Source organism: Lissotriton helveticus, chromosome 11 (assembly GCF_964261635.1).
Source record: "Lissotriton helveticus chromosome 11, aLisHel1.1, whole genome shotgun sequence".
Taxonomy (NCBI): Eukaryota; Metazoa; Chordata; class Amphibia; order Caudata; family Salamandridae; genus Lissotriton; species Lissotriton helveticus.
The window spans coordinates 708,556,880-708,573,981 of record NC_136072.1 but is presented as its reverse complement, the minus strand read 5'-3'; the positions used below and the strand labels follow the sequence as shown (position 1 = coordinate 708,573,981).

At 43.4% G+C, this 17,102-nt stretch overlaps 1 protein-coding gene across 5 annotated transcripts in view; it reads left to right on the top strand.

Moving 5' to 3' along the window:
• The window catches only part of LOC144791799 (guanylate-binding protein 1-like), a 164,897-nt gene that overhangs the window by 20,558 nt on the left and 127,237 nt on the right, over nt 1-17,102 (top strand). Inside the window, exons 1-3 of one of the 5 annotated variants that reach the window (XM_078666570.1) lie at nt 11,869-11,912; nt 12,983-13,314; nt 14,915-14,968. The exons of 1 other annotated variant lie outside the window; for it this stretch is intronic. In XM_078666570.1, coding sequence (XP_078522696.1) covers nt 14,949-14,968 — 20 coding nt within the window. In that variant the 5' untranslated portion in view covers nt 11,869-11,912; nt 12,983-13,314; nt 14,915-14,948. Of the gene's footprint in view, nt 1-11,868; nt 11,913-12,982; nt 13,315-14,914; nt 14,969-17,102 lie in introns of those variants that run through there. 3 more of the 5 variants (XM_078666569.1, XM_078666572.1, XM_078666573.1) reach the window with 3 other exon arrangements.

Here is a 17,102-nt window from a genome sequence, read left to right as displayed (position 1 = left end):
AGGAATGTAACAAGCAGCAATACACAGGAGAAAATTGGGCGTGAGCAAGTAGCATGGGCACAAGAGGGAGTGATTATTGAGGTGCTAACAAAAAGGCCAGTAGAGGTAAAATAGTCCTTTCAGTTCAAAGAAAGTTCTCTGTTAGAGCCAGAGTGATTTAGCCAAGATATGGTGTATATGTGTTCGCCTCCCCTGAGGTGAAATGACTCAAGCTACAACCACACAGATCTTTGTGCAGGATAGAAATCTCCTGCCATTTGAGTTATTAGACAAGGAGGTATGTGGGACACTTATTCTTTCTGAACCTTGGTTATGTGAAATTCTGCCAAATTTTCAAAGCAACGACTCTCGTAATTCTCTTACAAATCTTTCTAACATAAATCTTTAAATTAATAATTAGTCCCTAAAGCAGTGAGTATCTGAAGATAATGTAAGACTGTGTGCATTTATTGTGGCAGCAAACGTATTGTCCCTCATGTCCAGAAGATTTAGAGGTTCTTGCTCCTGTGTCTGTAACAAATGCTTTTTAATGGGACAATATTGTTAACCTTGTACCCAGTTTCAAAATGCTTTATTTGGTATATATACATAACCATATATTAGACATAAAAAAGCATACTGTAAATACAATTTTTGTACTTAAGACCTTGCAATATCCATACAATAAGCGTGGACCACAGTCTGAGGGCAATTTTCAATAAAAGTCTGATATATGGACATTCGGAAGACAATACAGTAAATATGTCCATATGCTTCAGTACTTTTTAAGTGCAAAACACGCCTAATAAAGTGCAATTTTCTTTACAACGCATGTGCAAAACTCGCAGAGGTAAAGTGACGCGTGCTAATAACCACAGTCAGGCAATACAGTAAATATGACCATATGCTTCAGTACTTTTTAAGTGCAAAACACGCCTAATAAAATGCAATTTTCTTTACAACGCATGTGCAAAACTTGCAGAAGTAAAGTGACGTGTGCTAATAACCACAGTCACAGTGGCGCTTCTGCCCTTGCGAGGGCTGGAATAGAGGCTCAACTCTCCTCTTGAGGGTAACAAGTGTTCATTCCTAAGTACTTAATGTTCAAATAATAATTGATTCCCTGGCAGTCATACTTCTTAAAATGTACGTAGCTACATAAAAACATATATCAGAAATTCCCAAAGTACACATTATCTGCATCGCAGCCTTAGTAGATCGTACCTTGTATTTTAAAAAGATGGGTTTTAAATAAAATTTCCTTAAAAAGAAGTAAAATTTACAAAACAACATAAAATGGCACCAGCTTTGTTTGGAAACACCATCACAAGGGCATGGAGAGGTACTATTCTGTTTAGTGTAAGGGAATGCCACAAGATGGTGAACAGTACCTAATCTTAGACGTGTTAATACGAAGCGATGGGAGTTTCTTGTGACTTCTGTTAAATAGGGCTGATAACCTTCGTTTACATTATGCTCACGGTAAAAGGTCAAGGTACATTGTTTCTCGCATTCAACAGCCCTGGCATTCCTTGTGTGTTCTAAAAAGGATTCCTTAAGCTCTCTTTTCGATATAGATACAACGTGATCCATATCCAAAAAGGGGTCAAGGTCAAAAAGTAACTTGTACCAATGTTGGATATGTCTGAGCCATGGGATGCGTGAGCAATAATCTAGCTTTAGACAGTCAATGATTACACTCTGTGTAAATTTTGTTTCGGTTTTAGACCAGACAGACCGCCATAGTGCCAATGGACGCAAAGCCGCTAAGTCCTTAATATAATTTAGTCCCACTTCCCTGTGAATTATCTCAGTGGAAGCTGATGCTGGGACGCACAGCAAGTGTTTCAGGAATGAATTTTCATCGTATTGAATTAACTTGCCGCTATGGTTATGGTGACCCCATACTCCCACCCCATATAATGCTGATGATAGGCACCTTGCTTTATAAAGTGACACCATGTCCTTAATTCTGCGGTTCCCCAATTTGGGAGCAAATCTAAAGACGCTGTTGCAGTTCCTAACCATTTTGAAGCGCACATTCTCCTGTTCATTAACCCACCTTCCATCTCCGGAAAATGTAATGCCAAGATAGCAGAACATTTTGACAGTTTCAATGTTGGCGTCATCTAAATAAAAGGTCCTATTTTGCTTGGTCTTCTTCCCGCATGACATTACAAAGGTTTTTTCTTTGTTAATTAGCAGTTTCCTGCTGTCCGTAAATAACTCAAATTTGTCAATAAGGCGCTGGAGGCCAATTTGGGTTCGTGATAGGAGGACCGCATCATCTGCGTACAGCACTATTGGGATGGGATTACCATCTATTAACGGGGCATCCGCTGGGATCTTTCTAAGGATTGTGTCAATTTGATTGATAAATAAAGAAAATAAAAGAGGTGCTAAAACGCAACCTTGCCTAATGCCTCTATTGACCTTAAAAAAGGGAGTACATTCGCCGGCAGGCCCGAAGCGCACTTTGCTAGACAGTCTTTCGTAAAGTCTTGCCAGGAAATGTATGATCTCTTTTGGTGCTCCCATTTCCAATACAATAGGCCAAAAGAGAGAATGTTCAACTAAATCGAAGGCACTACTTAGGTCGGCGAAACATAAGAATACATTTCCTTCTTTGACTGTAGTGTATTTATTGATAATGAGGTTGTTGCATTCTGCTTTTCCTTTCCTTATGTCCTTTTTTAGTGTTGATTAAAATTACCTCAGCATAGATCTATGATGTCACATAGAGTGCTGAGTGTGTAAGTTTGAAATGACAGTTGATTATATCTGAGGCTGAGCAGCTACCTGCTGCTCCCGGTGGGGATCTATCTTAGACTTTAATTAATTATATTCTTGCTTATATCCTGTATATTAACTCTTGAATACTAAGAATAAACCTGGATAAAGCAACACAAGGAACCATCATCATTTATTTATTATAAATATTACACTGGCGACGATTACGGAAGAAACTACGCGTGATGACACTGCAAAAGGAATTGAAATGAACTACATAAACTTCATACCAACCATTTGATTTCCCCACCGGTGTCAACATCATCTGACAGCCATAAGTAAGTAGAGGGTTGGTATGAGCGTGAGACAAGCTGAAATATTCCAAATATTTGGGTGTTTAAATTGCCACCTACAATGTTAAATTGATCTTGAACGAACTAATTTGCCACTACTTGAATCGATTTTACTAATTCTAGCACTTCGCGTAAAGGGCTAAGAAACACACCTCAACCGGGAACAAGTATCGAGTTCCGGTGTGAAGTGAACTTGAAAGTGTGCCTTCGAGTGATGTTCGTTGTTAAAACATAAGGCAGTTACTGTTTTGGAACTATTTAATTAAACTTCATCTTCAAAGTGGATCAAATTGATTTGTCATATTCAAAGAGGCATATTGGACATGACGTTTTCATTTCTTACGGAGACATGTGTGGGAAAATGTGACATCGGCATAAGATCGTGCAGTTTTATTTTGGGTAAATGACATTAGCGGTGTATCAAAATTCAATGTTTCTGACGTATATTGGGTGCATAACGATGAATTTTCACATATTACTTACATTTAAAAAAGTAACGACTTACGAGTACAAGGCTCGAGCACCCACATCGTCTTCAGAACACTGTATGACGGAGTTTCAGAGGCGTGATCATCACCTTGACAACGGATTACCCTCCGTGTTCACTCCGTCCAAACTAACAGCTGATGTCATCACAGTTACTTACGCAGCACAGCGCACGCGACGCAACATAGCGTCAATACGTCAAAGGCAGCCATTTTCAATTTCACATTGCCGATATCATCGTCGGAAAAATATGTCGAGGATAACTGCATACATCGATCGGAAACAGAGTATGACAAAAGATAAATTTGTGAAAACCAAAATCCAAAGGTACTTTGAAAATATTTGGTTAACTATTGTGACTCTCTACTACGCTGATATGCACAGCTCAAGAACGAGTTATAACGTGCACGATTCAGATCTTCAGTGTGCTCATATGTTAAATGTATGACAGTTTAGAGATAGCTCAATTATTTCCTTACATTACACGCAAATTTTAAAAGTAATACTTTCTCATCTACAGTTTACATAGATAATTTATATTGTATAAATTCCAGTTATTGCTGATTTAGTTTAATTTATGAAGTGAGCTAATTTTATGCTCAACTTAGGTTGAAATGCTCTGTTTTAAATTTATTCAAACTTTGATGCTCAACTTAGGTTGAAGTGCTCTATTTTAATTTATTCAAACCTTTAATTGCAAACAGTGAGCCAATTTTATGCTCAACATAAGTTGAGGTGCTCTATTTTAATTAATTCAGACTTTTGATTGCAGACATTCATATATTCGTACTTTGGTTGCAGTCAATTTCATTTAAAGAATTATTAAATGTGTACGTTTGCAGGATGTATTGGGAGTTTTGAAGAGCTTTAAAGCTTGTTGAACCACATATGTGCTCTAAATATTTTTAGAGATGTTCAATTTATTCAATGTTTGTAAGAGCCAAATTGCTCTAATTTTAGTATGTGAACTACATATGTGCTCTAATAATTTAGAGGTGTTCAATTTGTTCAAAATTTGTAGAAACTCTATTGCTCTAATTTATTATGTGAACCACATTAGTGCTCTGATATTTTAAGAGGTGTTCACAATTTGTTCAATATTTGTAGGAACCCTAATTGTTCTATTTTGTTATGTGAACCACATTAGTGCTCTGATATTTTAAGAGGTGTTCACATGGTTTGATATTAAAGAGCCACAGGGTGCTCATATATAGAACCACATGGGTTCAGTATATTAGGTGTTAGAACCATAAGGGTTCAGTATTTTAAAGAGCCACAAGGTGCTCATATATAGAACCACAGGGGTTCACTATATTAAATGTTTAAAGAGCCACAGGGTGCTCTATAATTGATTCGATGTTTGAAGAGCCGATGGTTGTTCAAATTTAGTGATGTTTTTCATCAATATGAATCATTTAAATGCTCTAATGTTTTTCAATGTTATGAAACATTTAAATGCTCTAATGTTTTTAGAGGAGTTCATATGTAATTTACCAAATCCATCTATTTCCATTCTTATGGATTTGTTAGGTTGTAGGTGAATGTACTTACTTTCATACTTTCACCTTTTAATGTTTTACCTTTTATAATTTTGTTATTGTTTCTTTGTCAATTTTTGTTATTTTGAAAGTAATTATACTTCACTTCTTACTTCCACCTTTTGATATTTTATCTTATCTATTTACGTTACTTCCTTTCATACTTTGACCTTTTGATATTTATCTTTTCTAATCTTACTGCTAATTTTATTGTTTTGTTTCATTCAAGGGGAAAGATGTGTTGCATTCTGCTTTTCCTTTCCTTATGTCCTTTTTTAGTGTTGATTAAAATTACCTCAGCATAGATCTATGATGTCACATAGAGTGCTGAGTGTGTAAGTTTGAAATGACAGTTGATTATATCTGAGGCTGAGCAGCTACCTGCTGCTCCCGGTGGGGATCTATCTTAGACTTTAATTAATTATATTCTTGCTTATATCCTGTATATTAACTCTTGAATACTAAGAATAAACCTGGATAAAGCAACACAAGGAACCATCATCATTTATTTATTATAAATATTACAGAGGTCAAGGTTTATACACTGCTCCATCGTACCTATCCCCCTTCTGAACCCGTACTGTACGGGCGATAGGATGGTATTTTCCTCTGCCCATATTTCTAGTCTATTTAGGAGGATTCTACTCAAGACTTTAACCGACGAGTCCAGAAGGGAGATAGGACGATAATTGCGTGCCTCTGACCTTTAGCCTTTTTTAAAAAGGAGAACAATTATAGATTGGCCCCAGGTCAATGGAAGGTTGCCTTCAATAGCAGCATTGAAAAACCGTGTTAAAATTGGTGCCCATAAATTAATCTCATGCTTATATAAATCCACTGGCACACCATCGGGGCCCGGGACTTTACCTCCGCTACTCTTTGCTAGCCCCTCATATACCTCATCCATGCTAATGAGTAACGGTAGTGTAGACCATATGGATGTATTATTCTGAAAAGAAACTAAAATCGACCCATCGGATTAAAAATCTCAGTAAACTGGTCTGTCCAGGCGTTGCAGTTTACATGGGAAGTTAATTCGGGGCTGTTATCATTCTTTAAAAAGGGACAATTAATGATCTCCCAAAATAATTTATTATTTTTTGTAACCGCTGCCAGATCAAGGTTAGACCAGGCCTCATTTTGTAATTCTTTTTTCCAACTTCCAGGGAGATCTTATAATTATGGCGTTCGTCCCTTATTTGTACATGGTCTCTTGGTTTGGCCGCTAAGGCCGATTTCAGTTTGGATAGGGCTTGAATGCAATTTTTATCAAACCAACTGGCCTGTGTAGTCCTCGGTTTCCGACTCCTGCTTGTTAATAAGCCCTCTATGACCGTGTTTATCTTATAAAAATTAGAGAGCAGTATAGCAGGAGTTACATCATTGCTTAGGCAGTAACTTATTTCTGCACTGCATTTGACTTTAACATCCTCCAAAAGTTGGTCAGGATTAACATTAACCCACTTAATTCTCATACCGTTAGATCTTACTGCGGCAATGTCCCTAATTGGGCTACTAAAGTTATGGGGTTTATACCCCCAGCACAATAAGGACAGGGAGATGCTGTTGTGATCGCTTACAGCCTGCTCGACTATCCATAGGTTAGAGTAAGCCGTACCACAAGAAACGAGAATATGGTCAATATTAGAGTGGGCGTCCCTACCTTTAAAGGTTGGGCATCTGATGTTACCCTTTTTCATTGTGCAATCCAATAGCTCTAAATCTAATTTAGCAACAAGGTTATTCAGTGCAGTTCCGTAATTATTATGTGGGAAATGATTATATGGAGCACTGCCTCTGGGGTCCTGCTCCCCCAGGTAACCACAGGTCCCCTTTTGTGCCAAACTACAAGCCTGTATGTTAAAATCTCCAGCCCAGAGGGTGACCGGTTGGTCATTTGACTGAGCTAGGATTTCATCTGTCTCCCTCCCTATATCCTGCACTATGGATCCCTTACTTGCATCAAATATATTATTATAGTAGTTAATTATTAACAAATCTCTACCTATATGATGCTCTAGACATAGTAACTGTGCATAAGGGGCAATCACAGGGTGACTCTTATGTTTAAACTGAGTCAACCTAGTCGATATCAGAATGAGGAGGCCGCCTTTTGCCCTGCCTGCAGCGAAATTCACTGCCTCAACCCAGTAGGGTGTATAGCCCTCCACATAAATTGGCTCTCTATACTATGTCTCTTGGAGACAAATGATGTCGTGCCCTTGTGTGATAAAGTCTTTCCAGAATGGGGTACTCAGCTTCCCACCAATACCCGCTATATTCCAGCTGATGATATTAAGGCCTTCCTCAACAGTAGCATTTGAGATTGGTTGGGTTTGATCTATTGTTGGACTGTTAGATAAATTAGTAACAGCTAACGGTAGGATATTATATTGTACCGTAGCTGTAACCTTCTGGGTGTCATTATTGAAACAGCCGCCTGGGATATCCTTGCTACGCTATCTAGTCTGACCGCCTTGGAGTATGTTTTAATATTAGGTGATTGCGCCCCGGGATTGACTATACAAGCCTGATCTTCACTCCACTTTCATGACTTATAGTGTCAGCGTCATTCTTCTGAGCGTACTGCCCTGCGAGTCAATCAATATCCTCCATTGACTCGAAAGCCTGGTATCTATTAAAAGTTGGGATGGAAAAACAGTCCTGAAATTTAGACAAGGGAAACGAATTTTGGGCATTGATGTAATGGTTGGCATTAGGACAGTCATTAGTACATGCTTTCTTTTGATTGCCTATCTGGTGCCTATAGAAAAAGTCTAATGGGAGTAAAGTTGTATTATACTCCCATTTGGACGGGGGTGCATTCATAATGGAATCCCTTGCCCAGTCTGGTGTTCTAAAATTGATAATTACGCAGTCCCCCTCGATTTTCTTTTCAAGGGGACCCAGCCAGCCCACTCTTTGGGTCATGATTATCTGGTTAGCCCCATACATGGGAAAGCCACAGTATTTTGTAAGCCAGTGCAAGGTTTTGTTTTTAAGCGTATCATGATTTTCGGATTGGGTGGGCTTTAGTTTTGTTATATATGCGCAAGAACTGCTGCATAAGCGCCACATTCAGGTGGTTAGGTTTATCACAGCTGGGACTGCATTCAAGTTTCTACGTACAGGCTCTGATCGACGTAAATTATTAGATTCTGAGTTGCCTTGCTTACTACATTCTTGCAACACTGTCTTCCCTAAGGTAGCAATAGGACCATTAGGAGGCAATTTGTCTGAAGTGGGGACTATGGTAGTTGTCCCTAAACCCCTAGTCCCTCTGGAGCCCCTGCAGTCTCGATCTATTGTTGGTCTTTCCTCAGGGGCAGGTTGGTGAATAGTTACCAGTCTAGGTACACTCGTACTACTTTGGCCCGCATTTGCTACTGTACTACCTATATTTTGGGGCAACTTGGAGGCGTCTGAATGGACTGCGGTACTAGATTTCTCTATCTGGTTTCTGAGTTTGTGAACCTCCCTGGCCATATTGTCCACTTTACCGTGAATAGGTTTCATTAACTCAATTAACTTGCCATAAATGGCCTCAAGGTCTATAGTACTTAGAGGTACTGATCTAGTAAACTTTGACCTTGTTGTAACCATATTGCCTTGGGATGGGTTACTGATGTCCTTGTTCACTCTCGTACTTTTCTGGCACCCCCTTTTGAGCCCCTTAGATTTTCTTATAACTGGAACAACCGTGTTGAGGGGGCTAACAGCTGGTGATAAGTTAGGGGTCACTGAAATACGAGAGCTATCTTCGTCTGAATTGCCTACGCCTTCTTCACGGTCAGAACCTAAAGTGATTGCAGGGCTTGCTCTCAGGTGGGGACTTAGCTCAACTTGCTCACTCGGTATTATGCTTGGCCCCAGTGAGAGGCGCCTTTCCGTGCGGTCAATTTCCTCAGTCAATACGCTAACCGCTTTGACTAGATAATTATCTATAGTATTACAAGTATCAACGGGAAGTGGCTGTATTCTCTTCCTCCCCATTTTAGCTATAAACAAAGTATGAACGCTATGTACTGTGACAAAATACAAATAGATACACAGAAGGATAGACGGGGCTCAAAACCGCAGGCTTACCACGAAGCCCGTTATTACTTAGAGATGTTCGGATATCCTAATGTGTCCACAGTCACTATAAAGACGAGATCAAAAGAGTGGGCCCAGCCCGGTCTCCTTCAGCCTCGGACGGCCTACGACTGTCTTGCCCTTGTCCCGGGCTTCTCCCATCGCGTCCCCGCGGGACGAGGGATCAAACAAAGCTTTATGCACCTCCTGGCGCGGGTTGATGAGGGGGGCGGCGGGTTGATGAGGGGGGCGGCGTCCTGGGTTGAGGCTGCAGGGCAGCTGGGAGACGTAGTTCTTGACCAGCAGTGCAGAGCCCGGCCAGCAGAGAAAGCAGTGGGGGCAAAGGTCACAGCACCTCGGCGGAGCAAAGCCCGGCCGGCACAGAAGACAAGGAGAGGAAACCTTGATGCGCCTCAGCGGAGCTAAGCCCAGCCGACACAAATACCCCCAGCAAGATACCACCAAGTCCTCGGCCTCAAACACAGCTTTATGCGCCTACTGGCGCGGGTTGATGAGGGGGTGGCGTCCTGGGTTGAGGCTGGGTTGAGGCTGCAGGGCAGCTGGGGAGACGTAGTTCTTGACCAGCAGTGCGGAGCCCGGCCAGCAGAAAAAGCAGTGGGGGCAAAGGTCACAGCACCTCGGCGGAGCGAAGCCCAGCCGGCACAGAAGACAAGGAGAGGAAACCTTGATGCGCCTCAGCGGAGCTAAGCCCGGCCAACGCAAATACCCCCAGCAAGATACCACCAAGTCCTCGGCCTCAAACACAGCTTTATGCGCCTCCTGGCACGGGTTGATGAGGGTGCAGCGTCCTGGGTTGAGGCTGCAGGGCAGCTGGGAGACGTACTTCTTGACCAGCAGTGTGGAGCCCGGCCAGCAGAGAAAGCAGTGGGGGCAAAGGTCACAGCACCTCGGCGGAGCAAAGCCCGGCCGGCACAGAAGACAAGGAGAGGAAACCTTGATGCGCCTCAGCGGAGCTAAGCCCGGCCGACGCAAATACCCCCAGCAAGAACCACCAAGTCCTCGGCCTCAAACACAGCTTTATGCGCCTCCTGGCACGAGTTGATGAGGGGGGCGGCGTCCTGGGTTGAGGCTGGGTTGAGGCTGCAGGGCAGCTGGGAGATGTAGTTCTTGACCAGCAGTGTGGAGCCCGGGCAGCAGAGAAAGCAGTGGGGGCAAAGGTCACAGCACCTCGGCGGAGCGAAGCCCGGCCGACACAGAAGACAAGAAGAGGAAACCTTGATGCGCCTCAGCGGAGCTAAGCCCGGCCAACGCAAATACCCCCAGCAAGATACCACCAAGTCCTCGGCCTCAAACACAGCTTTATGCGCCTCCTGGCGCGGGTTGCTGAGGGGGGCGGTGTCCTGGGTTGAGGCTGCAGGGCCGCTGGGAGATGTAGTTCTTGACCAGCAGTATGGAGCCCGGGCAGCAGAGAAAGCAGTGGGGGCAAAGGTCACAGCACCTCGGCGGAGCAAAGCCCGGCCGACACAGAAGACAAGAAGAGGAAACCTTGATGCGCCTCAGCGGAGCTAAGCCCGGCCAACGCAAATACCCCCAGCAAGATACCTTGTACCCAACACCCAACCTGGAGGACCAGTGGATCCCAATTCATGTGGTCTCAACCCTTTCAGCTATCCGGGTCGGGCAACAAGGAGACTGAGTTCCCGCAGCATAGCTCTCCAGGTCACTGAGACACACAAGCCCCTCTACCACTTCAAAGTGGGATCCTCTGAGGAGGTCACCTGCCTACAGCAGCTGATGAATGTGTTTAAACCTCAGAATTGGTGATTCCCTTTGGTTTTACCATCAGCAAATCCAGGCCTACCCACTATTTCAGTACGACTAAGACTGATTTCCATATGGCAAGGTACTGTCCAATGTGACAAGGCAGGAACAAAATCAATGGACTGGGAAGCAGCCCTGAATAATTATCAGTTTCTGGTGATAATTAAAGCGTTCCACCATCACTTTTTTGTATTCCACTGTGTTTGCCTGATCACAGTAATACCCTACCTATTTAGTTGGTCACTGCGTGTTCCTATTTCAGTTTACAAGCCTCATGAGAAAAGAAGGTTGAGAGGCTTTTAGGATTTTAGCCTGGGGTTTGCAATGTAAATCACAAGTCATTGCCATGCAGGGCGCAGGAAGACAGTGGGTAGGCTGGAGACTGCTTTCATGGCTGAAAGACTCTTTTCGGAAGCCTTGATTTAACAACGGTGAAGATTCTTATACTTGATTTGCTGCTGCGGAGAATGTTCCTTATGATTCAGGCTATGATGTATCTCATCAAATTCCCGTCAGCAAGACATGTACAACATACGACTTTTAGGTCAATATATTTGAAAACTCACACTCTAAAATGGACCGTAAGCTTTTTTTTCCGTATAATTATTTTTGGGGGTGACTTGCTTTATGCCGACCAAAAACACTTATGGAGTGCATTAAGTACGGTCGCCATGTGAATGAATAAACAATCTAGGCTGGCATTGAAAGATCTCCCAAAACTAAATTGACCTCGAAGTTCACTCTCTTTACCGTTTTACACTGCAAAGAGAAAGAACGAAATTGTTTCAAAATGCAAAGAGTGCTTTTACACTCGGAATTTCCTTTCTAGCTCACGAGATGGAATTTCCTGCAGTTCTGTTTCTTTGTTCAGTTGGGGTGATATACGGAATGAGTTCCGGGAAACAGCTCTGTTTCACTGCTCTTTCGTGCTTTCGGTTTCACATTTTGTGATATATATAGCTCAGGTTCCGCCGGGGGAAGAACCTGGAGGCATCGCTTTGCAGACTCTCCGAATGGTACAGCGACTGGCAGATCACCCTGAACACAAGCAAAACCACAGCAACCTTATTTACCAGGAAGCTGAACAGGAAACACCCACAGATCCTCCTCAATGGGGATGAGGTCAAATGGGAAAACAGCAGCTCCTACCTGGGGGTGACTCTGGACTCTAAACTCAGCTGGAGAAACCACATAGAGAAGACCTGCCAGAAAGCAGCATCCAAACTGGCTGCATTATACCCACTCCTGAAGTCTAAGTCGATGCCCATGCAGAGCAAGGTGCGAGTAATCACCGCAATAATTCGACCAACTATGACATACGCTTCACCAGTTTGGAGTGGCTGCCGCCCACAGCTGCGGAAGGACCTACAAATACTTCAGAGCAAGGCCTTACGGATTGCAGCAGGTGCTCCCATGTTCACACGAACAGCAGACCTCCACAGAGACCTAGGCATCGAGATGCTGGACGACCATCTCCTCAAACTCAACAGGACATTCTACAAAGGACTGGATCAAAAAGAAAACCCACTGATCCGGAAACTTGCAGATATCGCTACAAACCCATTTGACCGCTATCCGCGTCCCATTGAAGCGCTAACCTTGCGAAGCTGAAACAGCAACGCAGCATCCAAAAACTCATTACTGCCTGAAGGCAAACGCCGGCAGATACGCAAAACTCACCGCTGCCCTGATGGCATAACAGCCTCGGCAAGCACCTAAAACCCGCTCACTGCCGGCTGGCATTAGCCGCGGCAGGCACCCAAACCTCAACACTAACAGAAGGATCTACACGGACAAAGACGAGACTCTCGAAGGAAACATGCTGACAATTCTGCAAACACTACTGACCGCTACCCGCGGCCCATCACTGAGCTGACCATGTGATGCAACCTCAACTGTGACAAAGCGTCACACACCAATAAGACAACCTAAACAGCGACTACAAAATTCCAAACGAATATGGAGTAATGAGGCTATTGCCTCGGTATCCAAAAACTCACCACTGTCAGAAGGTATCTGACAGGAGAAGACAAGAAACAGGAGGGGGAAAGGCAGGAGTGAGGAAATGCTGGGGGTAGGGGGCGGAGAGGGGGGGTGGGTAATAAATATCCGAAAGCAAAGGAGGCAGGTCCCTAGAACGGAGGAGAAATACGGCTGAAGTGAAAGAATAATACGTGCGAGACGAGACCTGGAGAAGCATTGACTGTGGACAGCAGGACGAGGGAGAAAGGCAGAGGACGAGAAGACTGACAGAGGAAGGAGGCAGAGAAAGGGTGACTATCGGAAGCAGCAACGAGGGACGGGGAAAGGCACCAACCCAAAAAAATAAGAAGCGACACATCGGAGAGAGCAAACAGACTGTCAGAAAACGGGTAAAGGCTACAAAAGCTAGAAAAGGGGGGGGGGGGGGTTGAAAAACAGCGGCACGAGAAAGGGAGAAGGGAATAAAGCTAGAGTGAGGGAGGGGAGACACCCGCAAAAAGACAGCGAGGAAGGATGTCCAGGCAACTTCAAGGGGAACGGAGACACCATGGCAGGTGATGCGTTACTGGTGCTATGGAAGCATTGTACTATATAACACGGTGAATCGTTCCTAAAAGGTTCTCAACCGTCACGGTCGAACAGGGCAGGAAATAGGTCCTGGCACCAAAATAAAAGTGCCCTCTTAGCGAATCAGATAGCTGAAAGTGTCCCTCATGTGCATAATGGAACAGTATGAAGTTTATAAAGATTCACCTCATATGTGTTTTGCAGGGTGTGGGAGGCTGTCCGCATTCGTACTTGCTGCAGGCTAAGTTTGTGGTGATATCAGGGAAATCAACAATCACAGACCATAAAAGCGGCCCACACACTGACCTTTAAGACCAGCCCTTCGGGCCCAGCTTGATTGCCCTACAGGGCAGTCGACCCTGCCACGTTTAGTTACTGTGAGTCGCTGGGTCTGGGGAAGAGAGATCAGACGAAGAACAGACACGGAAGGGCAGGGATCCTAGTCATCAAGGGCCTAGAGCATGGGTACTGCAAATATCTGCCCAGGGGCCGCAAAGTATGGTCTCTGGTGTGACCGATGGCCGCACTGTTGCCAGCAGGTGGTGGTAGGGTGTCTGGGTAAAGATGTCTAAACAAATGTTAAATTAATGGGCAAGCATTTATTTGCAGGTTAATAAATGCTTGCTCATTTATTTAAAAAAAAAATACAAAATCTGAAAATTAGTGCTCAGCAACTAAACATCACGGGTCGCAAGCGGACCTCGGCCATACTTTGAGTTTCACTAGCCTATTGGAAGAGCTGCAGACGAGTCCAACCAAGTCAAAGAGGAACAAGTCCTTCTGAGTTGAAATGTACTTATGGATTTATTTGTGTTACTTACGGGAAACAACCTTTACAACGCAACTTTTACAACGCACTACCATTACAACGAAACTTTTACAACGCAACATCCATTACATAGCATGCCATTACAACGCAACCATTACAACGCATGACACTACAACGCATACCATTACAACGCATGTCATTACAACGCAGTCATTACAACGCATACCATTACAACGCATACCATTACCATCCAACACTTACCCTACCGTTGCACCCCCTAGAGTTAGAATAGTAATTTTTACCCCTACACTATCCAACACTTACCCTACTGTTGCACCCCCTAGAGTTAGAATAGTAAATTTTACCCCTACACAATCCAACACTTACCCTACTGTTGCACCCCCTGGAGTTAGAATAGTATTTTTTACCCCTACACTATCCATTACTTACCATACATGCAATGTAATGTTATGCGTTGTAATGGTATGCGTTGTAAAGGTATTATGCGTTGTAATGGAATGCGTTGTAAAGGTAGTTTTTAAAAATTCGTTGTAATGGGATGCGTTATAATGGAATGCGTTGTAATGGATGTTGCGTTGTAAAAATGCGTTGTAAAAGTATGCATTGTAACGTCATACAACCGTTACTTACAGAGTGGCCACTACAGACTTCAGTCTCAAGGCGCACATGTTTGCTTTTAAAACAAGGTATGTTTTTCATTATTATCATGTAATGTAAGCATCGATTGTCACTTCTTGCATTTTATATTGTCTAGCACCTCTGATAGTCTGCAACTGTTATGGGTCACTCATGTGCCCAATCGTTGTGAAATAGTTTTGTGCCAATGCACAGCATTTGCTCAGAAGATAACAGGTTCCAGTGCTGCCAACCTTGCCCAAGCACAGCAGGGCACTTGCTGTGAACTCTTTCAGGAGAAGCCTAGGATAAAAAGTTAGAGGTGGGCGAGTCACCAAAGACTAGAGCCTTATGGCTGGCTCTGGCTGGCTGGAGGTCCTCTTGGAGCCTCTCTCTCAAAATGAGCCGAGCCTTCTCATGACTTTTGCTGTCCTGCCCGCCCTCTTACCTCGTTGTTCAAGCCTACCCACACCGAAGGGATAATCTTCAAGCAGAAAGCTTTCTCAGTGCAGGCACTGTCATGAAAGTCTAATTAATGGCTGAATTGTGCAGTGTTAATTCAGGAAACCAGTGATCAATCTCGGCTACCTCATCTCAGTTGAACATACTGAGTGATAATAAGTAATTATTTTATTTTACTGTGACAATTTGTCTTTCCTCAGCACATTTGTGAGCACCTTGGGCTACCCCAGTTCATGATATGCACTGTACAAAATCCTTGCTTGTTCCTTAGCTACATATAGGAGGCAATGGGCTTCTGATTTGCCACTTGGTTCTATATTGGCATCATCGTGAGGGCAAGGCTGGTGGTGGCATCAATGTTTCTAAGTTGATCTTCAGCAAGAATAACTACTAGCAAACGACTATCAGTTGATCTGTATTAACGAATGTACTAGATTGAAACACTCCCACAATACAAGGAAAACGTTTTTGAAAGGTGAAACTTTTGTTCTTTGTTTATAAGATGATGATTGCACGATTTACTTAACAAATGTTTTGCTAGCTTTGCTTGTGTTTGGTCTCTTAGAGCCCAGACTGACCTCTGGCTCGACTCTGGGTTGCCTCTTCTAGTTAATGTGCTTGCTCGCCTACCTCTAACCTAAGGAAAATACAAAAAACAGTAGGCCTTGTACTTGTAAAATGCCCCAAAGGGCATTTTACAAGTTCAAGGCCCATCTCAAATCTCTTATCACTTCACAGCTCGCCCACTTTGGGGTGTCCGGTTTCGATCTTGCAGTTCCGTAAACCAGGGTGGATTCAGGGGATTTCTCATCTTTCGGGCAAGCCAGAGGTTTCCAAATACATTGTGTAACTGTAAGCCAACCCTGGCTCTGTGGGTTGGGTGCATAAGTCATGCGTCTGTAGAAAGGAGTTGGCCTCAGAGCAGGAAGATGGCAGTCGGTGTTCCGCTTGCGCCTCTTGTGGAGTTCCTGGGAACAATCAGCCTGATTCATCAAGCCGAAATCGGCTCGCAAAGGGCCAGATTCTGAGAATCTGGCCCTTTGCGAGCGCTATTTTTGCATTTGGGATTCATCATCCCAAATGCAAAAATCGGTAATAGCGATTTCGCTATTTTGCGAGGAATTACATTTAAGGAATCTCTATTTGAGATTCCTTAAATGCAATTCATCATCCATTTAAAAATTGCGAATTCGCAATTTCGGCCCGCTATTTACCGCGAGGTCAAACCTCGTGGTAAATAGCGAAAACTTAGAAAAATGCTTTTGAAAGCATTTTTCTAAGTTGCATGTTGCACACACACATGTCCTTTGGACATGTGTGTGCGCAACACCTGATTCAATTTGCATTTAAGGGGTGCTACAGGGTGTCCTTTGGACACCCCTGGCACCCTTTAAATCGCTATCTTATTTGCGATTAGCTAATTGCTAATCGCAAATAAGGAATACTCCCCATTCAATCCTATGGGCCTTTTGGCCCATAGGAATGAATGGGGAGTTATTCCTTATTTGCGATTAGCAATTTGCTACTCGCAAATAAGGAACATGTAGGAATCGCAATATTTATTGCAATTCCTACAAGAATCCCGTTTTGCAAGTCCTTAATAGCGATTCGTTATGAATCGCTATAGGGGCTCGCAAAACGGGAGAATGATGAATCAGGCTGCATGTGCCTCCTGCTGGTATTCGCTGTTGGTGCAGACGCAGTGAAGTTGTTAGTCCAATTCTGCTAAATGTATGGAATCAG